Source organism: Pyrgilauda ruficollis, unplaced genomic scaffold (assembly GCF_017590135.1).
Source record: "Pyrgilauda ruficollis isolate IOZ18807 unplaced genomic scaffold, ASM1759013v1 scaffold75, whole genome shotgun sequence".
Lineage (NCBI taxonomy): Eukaryota > Metazoa > Chordata > Aves > Passeriformes > Passeridae > Pyrgilauda > Pyrgilauda ruficollis.
The window spans coordinates 2940576-2954176 of NW_024529377.1; the positions used below are offsets into that span (position 1 = coordinate 2940576).

General features: G+C 37.0%; 1 protein-coding gene across 3 annotated transcripts in view; it reads left to right on the top strand.

The window, feature by feature from the left end:
• Window positions 1-12299, top strand: part of TEK (TEK receptor tyrosine kinase) — a 38936-nt gene extending 26637 nt beyond the window's left edge. The window contains exons 12-23 of one of the 3 annotated variants that reach the window (XM_041486287.1): window positions 654-947; window positions 2206-2505; window positions 3002-3159; window positions 4431-4641; window positions 5578-5688; window positions 6022-6212; window positions 6629-6742; window positions 7616-7686; window positions 8282-8322; window positions 9420-9516; window positions 9996-10095; window positions 10319-12299. In XM_041486287.1, coding sequence (XP_041342221.1) covers window positions 654-947; window positions 2206-2505; window positions 3002-3159; window positions 4431-4641; window positions 5578-5688; window positions 6022-6212; window positions 6629-6742; window positions 7616-7686; window positions 8282-8322; window positions 9420-9516; window positions 9996-10095; window positions 10319-10393 — 1763 coding nt within the window. In that variant the 3' untranslated portion in view covers window positions 10394-12299. The remainder of the gene's footprint in view (window positions 1-653; window positions 948-2205; window positions 2506-3001; window positions 3160-4430; window positions 4642-5577; window positions 5689-6021; window positions 6213-6628; window positions 6743-7615; window positions 7687-8281; window positions 8323-9419; window positions 9517-9995; window positions 10096-10318) is intronic. The other 2 variants (XM_041486288.1, XM_041486289.1) reach the window with 2 other exon arrangements.
• The last annotated feature ends 1302 nt before the right edge of the window (window positions 12300-13601 follow it).

Below are 13601 nucleotides of genomic sequence, written 5' to 3' on the forward strand. Positions count from 1 at the left end.
AAAACCAAACGAAAAAGATAATAAAAAAAAAAAAAAAAAAAAAAAAAAAAAAAAAAGGAAGGAAAAGAAAAAACCAAATCAAAAAACAGAGGTGAAGAAAACCAGAAAAAGGCAGAGATATTATTTTCCCTGATTTAAAGTTGAGGGATCTAGGAAATGAAAATTTATATATTTTGGTTGGCTATGCAACAGAGTTGGAGATAAGAATCACATTTTTGCAATCCTTCCTCATAGTGTTAGATCAATTTACTTTAAAACTGAAGATGTTTCAACAAGCCAGAAAGTTTTTAGTTCATTTAGGATAGATCCCAAACTAAATAAACTGAATACAGACATACAGACTATATGAGGATTGCACCAGGACCTATCTAGCAAGACAACCACTGTTCACTTCTCACGTCTAAAAAAAAAGTACATCTGCAACACCAGCTCATTGAAGATGCCCTTTTATTGGCACATCATCTGTTGCCAAGATACTGTGGGACTATCAACACCTCTTAGATGTAACTTCAGCCAAATTATGTGGGATGGCTGAGAGAATTACCCTGTGTCACCCCAAAGTGGGGCAAGTGGTTGGGAATAACTGTACTCCTATTTTAGCTTAGATATCAGACATGAAATGTTGTTCCCTGTTTCACTGTGGCTTTTCCAAGGTCTTCCTCCACCAGAAGGTATCACTCTCTTTCCAAAAAGTATGACATCACTGAATTTGTCATGGCATCCCTTAACACTGAGGACAGAGGATGATATTCGTGTTGAAGTGGAAAGGAAGAGCGTGAATGACAACGGTGACGAGAGCAGTGTTATTACTCAAGTGCCAGGAAATATGTCCACCTTGATCATTAAAGGTCTTGAGCCTAGACAGCAATACATGTGCAGGGTACGGGTGAACACCAGGTCCCAAGGAGAATGGAGCAACTATCTGTATGCATGGACTTTCAGTGACAGTAAGTGCTGATTCACATCCTTCTGTTTAATTCTTCATGTTACCCCCAGTGATCAGACTAATTGTCACTTGATGACTACGTTAAATGTAATCCTTTATTTTGGTAACACTTAGTTCCTGATGATCACTTATGGTTGTTACTGCTATAATTTGGAAAGCTCAGCATCCAAAGGAATTCTTCTGCTGGAAATTGTCAGGAACTATTAATGTGGGTTTCTTTTAAAAGGAGAAAAACAAGCTTGAGAATCCACATCTTCATTTCAGTGCGACTCATGCTTCTGACACAAGTAGCGTTTTTTCCTCCTCAGAATGATGAGCCATCAGAGTTCACTACTCCAAGCTCTTTTGTTACTCAATTCGGCTATGACAATACAGAAATAGTCAGCACTTAAAGAAGAGAAGATACAATGCAAGGTAAAACCCCTGTGAGCAAAGAGTAGTTAAGTGTGCTACACTGAAGACTGCCCTTGAACTCCCTGAGTGTGAGCACTGTGCTTTCACAACATCACAACAAACGCCCTATCTGAATGAAGTACCATCTGAACAGCTGTCCATCTGCATGGCTGATGGGTGACACTGCCCTTACCACACACTGGAAAGGTGGGCTTCTTCCTCCTTATAGGTCACGTAAGGAGGCCCTCACTGAAATCCTACATGTGTTAGTGGAAGTATCAATGGCTGTCATGGGACTCTTCATTTTCCTGAGCTCTGACACCAAACTGCACTGAGAAACACATAAGGGTACTGTTTTCCAGGAGAAGGTACTTAGCTTAATATTCATGGCTGCATCTGAAAATGTAGCACTCAACCCTGCTGGTAGTTTTCTGATTAGATTTTTGGAAGTGTTGGTATAAATTTCCTTTATTTCTAACAGCCTGACAGGCAATTTCTCTCTGAAGCAGTGAAAGTACAGGACATGGGAATTACAAGGGAATGATGATATAGTATAGGAGGAAATTAACCCTTTTTGCATTAATCTGAAAGGAAATATGGTGTGCTTGCATACAGCTCAGAGGATGTGTCTCTTCATCCAAGACAGTATGTTGAATGCCACTCCAACCTCTGCTGGAAGTATGGAATACTGCTACAAGGATGACAGCACATCAAGATCATAAAATTATAGCATTCAGTTACCATAGCTCATCAATAAATTCTGTTTAGCACAGCAAAACCACCGAGGAAAATGTTTTGTTCTCTGTGGAAAGGAGAAAGAGGTGGATGTACACGCCAATGCCTTGTGTGTTTGTGTTTGTTCTCAGGAATCCCTCCTGCACCGAACAACATCAGGTTTTCTAACACCACAGACACATCCTCAGTCATCTCTTGGACAGCTGCTGAGGGTCATTCCATCTCCTCCATCATCATCAGCTACAAAATTTATGGCAAGGCTGAGTACAACCACATTGATATTATCATAAAGAACACCAGCATTACTCAATATCACCTCAAGGGCCTCGAGCCAGACACTGTGTACCAGGTTCAGATTAACGCTCAGAACAACATTGGCTTGAGCAACCCGAACACATCGTTTGAACTGAAGACCCTTCCAGAAACTAAAGGTTAGTTAATCCACCACACTGGATTTGCACAAACCAGGACTGGTTGAATAAACTTGTTAGCTAAGACATTGTCGTAGTACTAAATTTTCAATCTGTTTTCTTTTGCTATTAATTCTGACACGCAACACAGCACCACCAAAATTTAATTCTTATTTCACTGCATGGTATTGATGAAGTGACAACATGCACCATTTGTGTATATCCACTAAAAAGGACCCAGTGACTCAAAAATTGAAGAGCTGCGTACAACAAGACCATTAGATCACTGAATGTGGCCTCATCTCTGCTCTCATTGAATACAATAGAATATGTAGGTGCTCATACATCTGAAATTCAGAGCATCCAATGTTTCTGCTATTTTTGGAAAACAAAAGGATGTATTCTTAGCTCTTTAAACATTTACAAGACAGGAGTATTCAGTTACACATCGCTAATGTATTGCTAAATTCAGAATAAGTTGAAAATGATGATGAATTCTTATGTCCTTCCTCAACAGCTCCATATGAATCAAAAGGAGGAAAAATGCTGCTTATTGCTATACTTGGCTCTGCAGGGATGACCTGTGTAACAATTCTCCTGGCCTTTCTCATCATGCTGCAGTTAAAGCGAGCCAACTTCCAGCGTCGAATGGCTCAGGCTTTCCAAAATGTGGTGGTGGGTTTCCAGCTTTCCTGTGTCAGTTTGGTGATTAACTTTAGCTCATCTTTTCCTGTGTTTTCTTCCAATTTCTTTTCCCTGGCTTTCCCAAACACTGTCTTCTCTTTATGTGTGCAATTAGTACTGTTGTAAAGCTTCTCTACAAGTGACCCCAAAGCTAAAGCCGTCACAGTTACAGGCTAGGAGATAGAAAACTTCACTTGAAAAAAATTTTACAGACCATTTGCTGCGGTCCCTCTTCTGCCTTGTCACATTTGTGTATGAAAAGTACCAAGCCAGACAGAACAGAGGAGCCTGTTCTGCCTCTATGAATTCATGCCTGATTTTGAAAACTACCAAATATTTAATGTTGCTTTAGAGCATCAGCAGCTGCTGATTCCTGCTCATCCATTTTCAGCCTGGGGACAGTACACTAGGGATCTATCAATGGCAACATCATAGTTTTGGCTGTGAGGAAATTGCTGAAGGCTTTAACATCACAAGGAGATATCTCTCTATACACACATACTTATTTGCATCCTGCTGCAGTCTCTTAATCACTCTGCTTTCTGGTGCATTTCTCTGCCTTCAGTGGGACAGAATGAAGCTGGCCCAAAGAGCTCCTTCATATCTAAATAGATTGTTTCAGAAACAGGGGTGAGGGGCTCACCCAATGATATGACCAGTCTGTAGGCCACACAGACTAGCTTTGTCTCCTAGTCCTAAAACTTTTCTCACAGCAGTATTTCATGAGAATGTGTAACTGAAGAGAAGATGTCTCATTAAGCATGAAGAAGATAATTTCCTCTCTCTTTTTATTTCCTTGCTTCTTTTTGTATCACCTTTCCTCCTGAGCCTGACCAACACAAGATTTAATTAAGCCTAATATGAGATAAATCTTAAACCTGAGACTTATAACTGGTTTTGAGATCTGTTTTATCACATTATTTTTGCCCATGTCCTTCGTCTTCAAAACGATTATAAACTGTTCAGGAGGCCCAGATCTAAAAGGTACTTACACACAAATTAGGAGCCTGATTAATTTTGTGAATATGGGCAGAACTGCTTCTTGCAGTTAAAGTAGATGTAACTGTCTAATGTACTCACTCTGGTGTATGTAAGAGATAGATTGAGCTCTGTGTGTGTGTGGGTGTGGATGTGTGTGTGTGTGTGTGTGTGTGTGTGTGTGTGTGTAGATGAGTGAGCATAGGTATTTGGGAAATGTAATCAGGGCATTGCTCAGTGAAGTAGAAATCACAGTTAATGTCATTTTCTTAACTCTGTTGCAGAGGGAAGAGCCAGCTCTGCAGTTTAACTCAGGTACTCTCACTCTGAGCAGGAAAGCCAAAAACAGTCCAGATCCTACTATTTATCCAGTTCTTGAATGGAATGACATAAAATTTCAAGATGTGATTGGGGAAGGTAACTTTGGGCAAGTCCTGAAAGCACGCATTAAGAAAGACGGCTTACGCATGGATGCTGCAATAAAAAGGATGAAAGGTAGTAAAGATCATGGATTCTATGACTAAAGAGTTTTTTTGATTGTGTATTCCAAATGTTTCTCTGTCATACAAAATGCTTAATAGCCCTCTTTTAAAGCTAAAATAATTATTCAAAGTTGCTAATTAAATTGTATCAGGTGTCATTAGGCCACGATTGGTCAACGACTGTATTTCTGCTGGGTAAAGTTGGTTTCTATTTCTCCTCAGTGGTTGATATGATTAACTATCATGTATTTTTCAATTCATTGATCAGTATGAGCTTCATGTGAGTTCATTTGCAAGGCAAGATGCACTGGCTAGATAGGAGCAGAGAGCTAGTCTTGGGGCACAGCATTTGTTCATCTTGTTCACTTTAACTGTTCAGAGACAACTGCATCTATGCATCTATAGATAGAAATACCATGGGGATCATTACTTTTCTTTTTATTCACTGGGCATGACAGCTATATTCCAGAGACAGCTACAATATGTACAATACTGCAAAAATGTACGTTTTATTGTAATTCACTAGGTCATTATCTAGGGATTAAAAAACACTTTTAAATGTGATGATTAATTTAAAAATAGCCAAGGTCTGCATACAGGCAGAATAATCAACAGCACACATATGGAAGGATTTTTAAGCAGCTACTTTTCAGAAGATCTGCTACAACATTTTGCACTCTCGGGTAGGGAGAGTGACAGGGTGGGTTAATATACTTCCTTTCTCTGCAGATAGCTTCTACAGACACTGGTTTCTCATATTTTTTTTTCTCTGATTGAAAAACCCTACTTTTTTTTCTGCAAGTACTAATGTACCTTACAGTTTTTCTCTTTCTACTGGGGTTGAAACAATAGTGGCCCAAGCAACGCAGAGTTCTCAGAATTAAAAAAAATATATTGCTATAAATTCAGTTTAAACTAAAACATAAATGTGTGCTTTTTTGATTTTCAGAGTACGCCTCAAAAGATGATCACAGAGATTTTGCTGGAGAACTTGAAGTTCTTTGTAAACTTGGTCATCATCCCAACATCATAAATCTTTTGGGAGCATGCGAACATAGGGGTAAGACGCTATTGAATGCATGTACTTTAAAAATTAGTTTAAAAAAGCCCTCTAACAAGCCCACACAGTCCAGAGAAACACTAACAGGTCTCTGTGCAACATTTGTTAAAAGGTCAGATAAACTCGTGTTTAGATCTACAAGCCCACATTAATGCTTCAGAAATTATGCTCAACGCTACCTCTAAATTTTCCTCTACTCCTAGAAATTATCCTGTTTGACATTTCCCTCCAGGGTTTATTTCCTTTTTTTCACTCAGGTTAGTGTAAATTTCCAAAGACTATTACCGACCATCTCTTACTTTGTGATATGCTTCCTATCTGATGTCTTGTTAGGATATCTTTACCTTGCTATTGAATATGCTCCCCATGGAAATTTACTGGACTTCCTTCGGAAAAGCAGAGTACTAGAGACAGACCCAGCATTTGCTATTGCCAACAGTACTGCATCTACGCTTTCATCTCAGCAACTTCTGCATTTTGCAGCAGATGTTGCCAGAGGGATGGACTACTTGAGCCAGAAACAGGTCAGTCTTCAACTCTCTACCAACTGAAAGCATGGAAAATACTTTTCCAGGGAATATGACCTTTAATTACATTAATTTTTAATTTTAGCTTCAATAGCACACACAGAATGAGATTAATTTTGTTGTCTCCATTTAAACTTACCAAATACTATGTCATGGGGAATCATGGAAGAGGCACTAAGACTTAAAACAACACGGTAGTTAACTGCTTTCATTTTCAGATAAAATTTAAAATGTTGTTGGTAGTGACATACCAAGCCAATTTCTTTATGTTCTTGTTCCAAATGTTTGCAATTTTCAATATAGCAGTAAAGTAATACATGTAAAACTAAATTACACTGATTCCCTTATTTTATTACATTATTACATTATTATCATTATCATTATTATTATTATTATCATCATCATCATTTTAGTTTATTCATCGAGATTTGGCAGCAAGAAACATCTTGGTTGGAGAAAATTATGTTGCAAAAATAGCTGACTTTGGCTTATCAAGAGGTCAGGAAGTTTACGTTAAGAAGACCATGGTAAGAACCAAAACAAATTGATACAGTCTGTTTTCTTAATTTTGCTTTCTAATTTCTTAATCTGTGTTTTAAAAGTGCAAACTTATGGGTATTACAGAACTGATTATTTAAATTTTATTAATTACCATGTAAAATATGCATGTTTATTAATATACACATAAATACATCTACTTGTAATAAATCCTATACCATGTTTGTAATATAAAATGTAATTTAAAATTATTTATATGAATATGGATGACAGTAAAATAGATGAGTCAAGATGGTCTAATTCTATTGAACAAAGCCAAAGTTAGCAAGAAGGTAACCAGATGTACATCAGGATGGGTCCAGAGATAATGCTTTGGAAGATCTGAAAGAAGATATGTAATAAGCATCATGTAACTAAAGACCAGAAATAGCACTGTGTTGTCAAGACAACATGATAGTCAGAGGCATCATCTGAGGTATTATTTACATTTCACCTTGATGCTGATTGCGTATTTTTTAAATTAACTTTCATGTGAACTGTTCCTTTGGGAAGCAAATAATATAATCATAGAATCATGGAATGATTTGTTTGGAAAGGTACCTTCAACACCATCTAGTTCCAACCCCACCTTTCACTACACCAGGTTACTCTGAGCCCCATCTAACTTGGCCTTGAACACTCCCACATCCACAACTTCTCTGGGCAACCTGTTCCAGTGTCTCACCACTCTCACAATAAAGAATTTCTTCTGTAAAACTGCACAAGTTAGTAAGTTTATTAACTTAATAAAGTGTATTTAAAGTCAGTTTTCACTAAGGTAACACAGAATGATTGTTGGCATACAAACTGCAATATTGCTGTACGAACAAGTGAAAAATAAACTTTCATTAAATAATTTCTAGGGACGGCTTCCAGTGCGATGGATGGCAATTGAATCTTTGAATTACAGTGTTTACACCACAAATAGTGATGTGTAAGTATGTCTTCAAGTGGCATTTAAAAAAAAAAATTCTATATGAAGGAAAGTTCGACAACTAGAATGAGACCTCCACTCTTAACTCAAAATACCAGTAGTAATGTCAGCATGTTAGCAATGGAAGCAAAAAATAAAACCCATACCAAAGAAGTTACTTTTATTTCTTCCTCAGGGTCTGATCAAGTTCTGTGTTCACAACCTACTTGGATGTGCTCTGCTACTTTAGCTGTACTTCTTGTTCAAAATTGGAGACCTGATGAATATTTGGGAAACCCAGAAGAAATTTGTATTTTATTTAGGAAACTAGAAATTATACTTGGAAAAGAAATTCTGTAATTTCAGTATTTGCTGAAATCTCACAATCAGATAAAGGTCTTTGGTTGACTCAGAGTGAATTAATTTTGCTAATTTTCCTGCTTTCTGATTCTACAAGCCCCATCATTATACAAAACTTTATAAAAAATACAGAAAAACATCACACTTCCCTGTGTTCCCTGAATACTAGCAAAACTACTTTTTAACATATTAACAATTTTAACATATTAATTCTTGTTGCATTCTTGTTGCACTTCATAATATCCCTCTGTTGCAGATGGTCATATGGTGTCCTCTTATGGGAAATTGTTAGTTTAGGTAAGTACCTGAATTTTGTACTGCACAAATAAACAATCTGCACCAAGGCAGCTCTATTCACTCAGTCTTTTAAAAAATATTGCTTCACAATAGATTTCAATTTTCTTTCTGTTTTATTCTGCTACATTTTATTTAGGATCAGTATGGTTGGAAATGCAATTGTCAAATTTTCAATTCAGATACCATTTTAAATGAGAAAACCATAATGACCATGTTTTCATTACACTGTAAAAGCCAGGCCATACCTAAATATAAATTCCAGGATATCATATGATATATAGGCTTAGTACAACGTTTTGAGTTTGGTGGGTGGCTTTTCCTCAGCTTTCCTGCATTGCAAATCAAGACTTATATTTTAATGATATTGCAGGGTGGGGAAGTAATCACCTCCTACTCCAAATATTCATGAAGAAAATTTTTGAACATTAACCTTCAAATAAAATTTAGAGCTCATTTCTGCAGATACCTCTACCCATCATGATTGTGACACAGCCTTGCACCACTGAAAATCATTGTGTTACACCTCTCTTGTGATTTGCCCTGGAGATGTGCCCATGGTCTGCTGGCCAGGAGATGCTACTGACTGAGGTGCACATCACCGACTGGACTTTGGATTTCTGATTTGTTCCTGGCTTTCCTCACTAAATGGGTTTGCACTAGATATGGAGTCAGTGTGGAAAATCAAGAGTCTAAGCAACCAAATACCCACAGAAAAGGGCAAAACCAGCTGACAGTAAGAGCTCCATGAGTCCATACCAGATCTTATCATTATGATGCTAAAGAAGGAAGGACTTGCCCAGTGACATCAATGCTATTTCAAAAAACATTTTTAATACTATCAGATCCTGACCCTCAGACTTGTAGAGAAAATTAGGGCAGCCACACAGATGAGAAAATTGGCACTTAATTTTACTTTTCTCCTCCATATTGTGCATCAAGCAGTAAGGAAGCATTAACAATAAAAATGTAGCTGGAAAATACCCCCTAATTTTGGATTAATTTAGCTTTTACTGTGTTAGTCATTTCAATTTCTACTATGAAATTAAACTTTCTTGTATTAAAACCTGCTTCTTTTCATGACAATGGTTAAATTTTAGGAGGAACACCATATTGTGGAATGACATGTGCAGAACTATACGAAAAACTCCCTCAAGGGTACCGACTGGAAAAGCCTCTCAACTGTGATGATGAAGTGTGAGTTTTGCCTCAGAAAAAAAAAGAAACAGAATAACACAACCTCAGCTATAGAAAATAGATGATTTCTACAAGAAACTAGCAAACTTTTTTTTTTCCACTGGAAAATATAAAAACTACATTAAAAATTTTAAACGTGCACAAAACATAAAAACTACATAAAAAATTTTAAAAGTGCATAAGTCCTTTTGTATACAACATACACTGTTAATTTGCCATTAATACATTCTCAGGCTCTCTGTTCCAGACAGTTATCCTGTTCTTTACACAACACCAGGGTTTTAGCTCAGAGACCTTGTTGATTATTCCAGAGTAAAAGAAAGTTGTTTTGAGACAGCAACTAACAATGAAAAATGTAACTTTGGCTATGTAGAAATCCATTTCCATCTGAAAAGTAGAATGTGCACAATCTTTAAATTATCAAAAACTTGTAATTTTAACCTATGGATCTAAGCTATCAAATGCTGGTGTTTTTAAAGGTATGACCTAATGAGACAGTGCTGGAAAGAGAAACCATATGAAAGACCATCATTTGCTCAGATACTGGTGTCACTGAACAGGATGTTAGAAGACAGGAAGGTAAGAATAAAACTCTATTTTATATATTAGTATATATATTTTATATATTAGAATATATAAAAATATATACTCTGTTTAATATATTTATATGTTTATATCTTTTATATAAATATATATACATACAAAGATATAAATAATTAGGCTATGTATAATTTCAATATTATTTATGGTTCTTGAGGTAATGCACCTTGCAACACATCTTCTCTGCTTATTTCCTTTCCAGACCTATGTGAATACTACTCTATATGAGAAATTTACTTATGCAGGAATTGATTGCTCTGCTGAAGAAGCTGCTTAAGACAGAAAAAATCTTCATTCATCAATGATGTATTACAGAAAACCAAAATTCAATCTGCTGGAGCCCAAAATGTGATGTGCTGTGTAGAACTGTGTATAGCTCTAACTATATATAATACAGCAATACTGTTTTACCACAGTTATGTGTGTGTATAGCACACAGTAACCTCTGCCTTCACAGGCTGTAGAAGTGTATATACTGTCCAAAGCAGGTATAGACTAAAGTCATGAAATCTGTTGTTTCATTTGCAGGGTTTTATTTTTTCCTAGTCATGTAGATATAATGTCTACATACATATTGTAATGCATTAGGTATTGACATCTTAGAGGGTTTTTTTTATATTTTCCAAGAGCTACTCATAGCAAAGCGGTAACTTGTTGCAGTATTCCATATACATTTCATCATGTGTGAAACAAAAATGCTGGGCAGTTGCAGTGCAACAATGGAAGTTGTAATCCAGCGTGCTCAACAAGGATAATTAAGACAGACTCCTGTTTGAATGCAAAAGTCAGCTAGTAGAGGTAATCTAATCCAAAGTTCTGTTGACACTTGTAAGACAAAAGGCATGCTATTGTTCTTTCATTGCCTAGCATGACTGTCAGGTTTTGCCCATATGCAAAATATACATATATTTTGAAGTGTTTATTGTTATCAGAGGCAGCCATACAGCAATATTCATGAAGCGTAGCGTAGTGTTGAGGAGCATACTACGTATTGTAAACCACATTTTTACAACTCACCTGGATATACATGAGACTTACTCAATTTGTATTTCATTTAAGAATTTCAATGCATAATTATAAATTACTACCTATTATATACAAGCAGGGCTTACTTACTTTTGTTTATTTCACCCTTTCATTCTGTCTGTAGTGTGGTATGGCCTCTTACAAAATATCATACTCAAATGCTTCAAAACAGTGACATTTGTCCTGCCAGAAAGGTCCCAATCCTTAGGCAAGACAAATAATGGCAGGACTGGCTTGAACTTCTTGTCAAGCCAAGTACAAGGGTTTTGGTGGATTTACCCTATCCAAATTTCATATAGTAGCCAACTTCATGTTTTGCACATATGTTCCCCTCTTGCCCTTGACTCACCAGCTCACAACTGTCCATCAGACCACAATGATGTCCCAGTTGGGTGCAACAGGTCATCCCCTCAGACTTGGAGAAAGATCGATGCTTGAGAGAGTGCAAGATTTTCCCTTCTGATTCTTACTTTGTGAACGGGTATGTGATTGGTAACAAGGTGGGGGTATCACAGCAGAGTATAGAGTAACATTAATGACATACACCAGACTGACTCAAATAGAATGTTCCCTATTAAAAGGGAATAAGCCAACAAACCAATAAGCCAACGGTGCTGAGATGACTTGTGTGGCCTTGAGATAGGCAGAACTTGCACTGTAAACCAGGTGCTAGATGTAAACTAGGAGTTTATTGTTGGGGATAAAAATAAGTTTACTTATAGAATATTAGAAATTATCTGTGTAGGTTTAAGTTTAATTGTAACTTGCTTTCACCTTAGCATGAGAGGGCCCTGCTCAAAACTTAGCATAGGCAAACTTTAAATGAACTCTTACCATAATGGCTAAGCAGGGGAGAAAACAGAGAAAAACTGGTTATCTTCAGATAAGGGCTGAGACCTTGAAGGGTCCCAAGACTGCCCCAACCTGAAATATAAGAGCAGTTAATGACACATGGACATGGATAATCCCGTGAGGTGTTAGAAGACCCCAGACCATAAATCACCATAGGACTAAGAGGCTCATGCACGGCACGTGACAAGTGTGTGAAGGTCGGGTGCACAGACTGTAAGGGTATAAAGGCCCAGGGATTTCTTTGGTCAGGGTCCCTCTCTGGTGGCACACAGCCCAAACTGAAATAAACCGACTCTGCCTTAGAACCCAGAGTCCGATATCTTCTTTCACGTTTACACAGAGCAAACAGATTCACTGGACCAAAGTACAACTATCAAAAAACAACAAAAAAAAAACCAAAACAAAAACAACAAACAAACAAAAAAACAAAGAAAAATAACAAAAAAAAAAAAAAAAAAAAAAAAAAAAAAAAAAAAAAAAAAAAAAAAAAAAAAAAAAAAAAAAAAAAAAAAAAACAAACAAACAAACAAAAAACCAAAAAAAAAGCCCAAAGCAACAAATTCCACCACATTTTTCAAAAGAGACTTCTTGGCCAGTGGTTTTTGAAGCATGGACATTGCAATTTACAGCTGAAGTAGATTCTTACCAATCAGTGAGGTGAATAAGAATGTATTTCCAAGGATGTTTTCTAGACTTCCAGGAAAATGTGGCTAAAACCATCTGCTGGAACTGCTCCAATTTCTGTACAGAATTTTTCAGAGGTACCAGGAGGTTCTTGTCTCATACTCTCATACATTTCTAACAAGCAGACACAAATGGCTATTTTGCTATGTGATGTGAACATCTCCATCTGTGGCAAATTTTTACCGGGAACATGATGTCACAAAATTAAAGCATCAGAGTGCCATTCATCAACTCAATAGCTCTTAACACTGCCTGCATTTTAAGTGGTTAAGTCAACTGTAAATTGTCCTGAAGGACAATTAGGTCTCCTTATAAATATTCATCTTATATTCTTTTATAATATAGCCTGTAACAATTTTCTGCATTTCTTCCCTGGACACATCTATAGGGAACTGGCTGTAGTGGATGTAAAGAAAGCGAAACAAAGCTTGAATTGGAAGAATTCAACTTAGTAAACTTAGTGGAACTTAGTAAATGGTTTCGCTAGGAAATCACTCATTGAAAATGGACAAGCCCCATCAGAAATGGGAGATGTGAGGCAGAGACAAGTTAGACAGGCTACAGGAAGGAGGGCTTAGGAAAACAGAGAAACCACAACTATTCCAATATTTGAAACCATCATTCCATGCTTACCTTTTAAAAAAGTTTTTTTGTCCTTTATAAATAGAAATTCCTCAGGATAAATGGCAACTTACTGCACCTGCAGAGCTGAGAGGCTTTTTCCCCTGCTGCTGTGCTGCAGGCCGATTTAGCAGCATTACTTAACACGGAGATACAGAGAGGGACCTAAAGCAATTGACTTTGTGCCACTTAATCTCAAAGGTCACCACTCTCAGCAGACACAGGTGGGGGAGTCTTGAGCATTCCCTGTTTTTGTGTTGATACACACCTGGCCAGCACAGCTTTCCCTGATGGAGAATAAC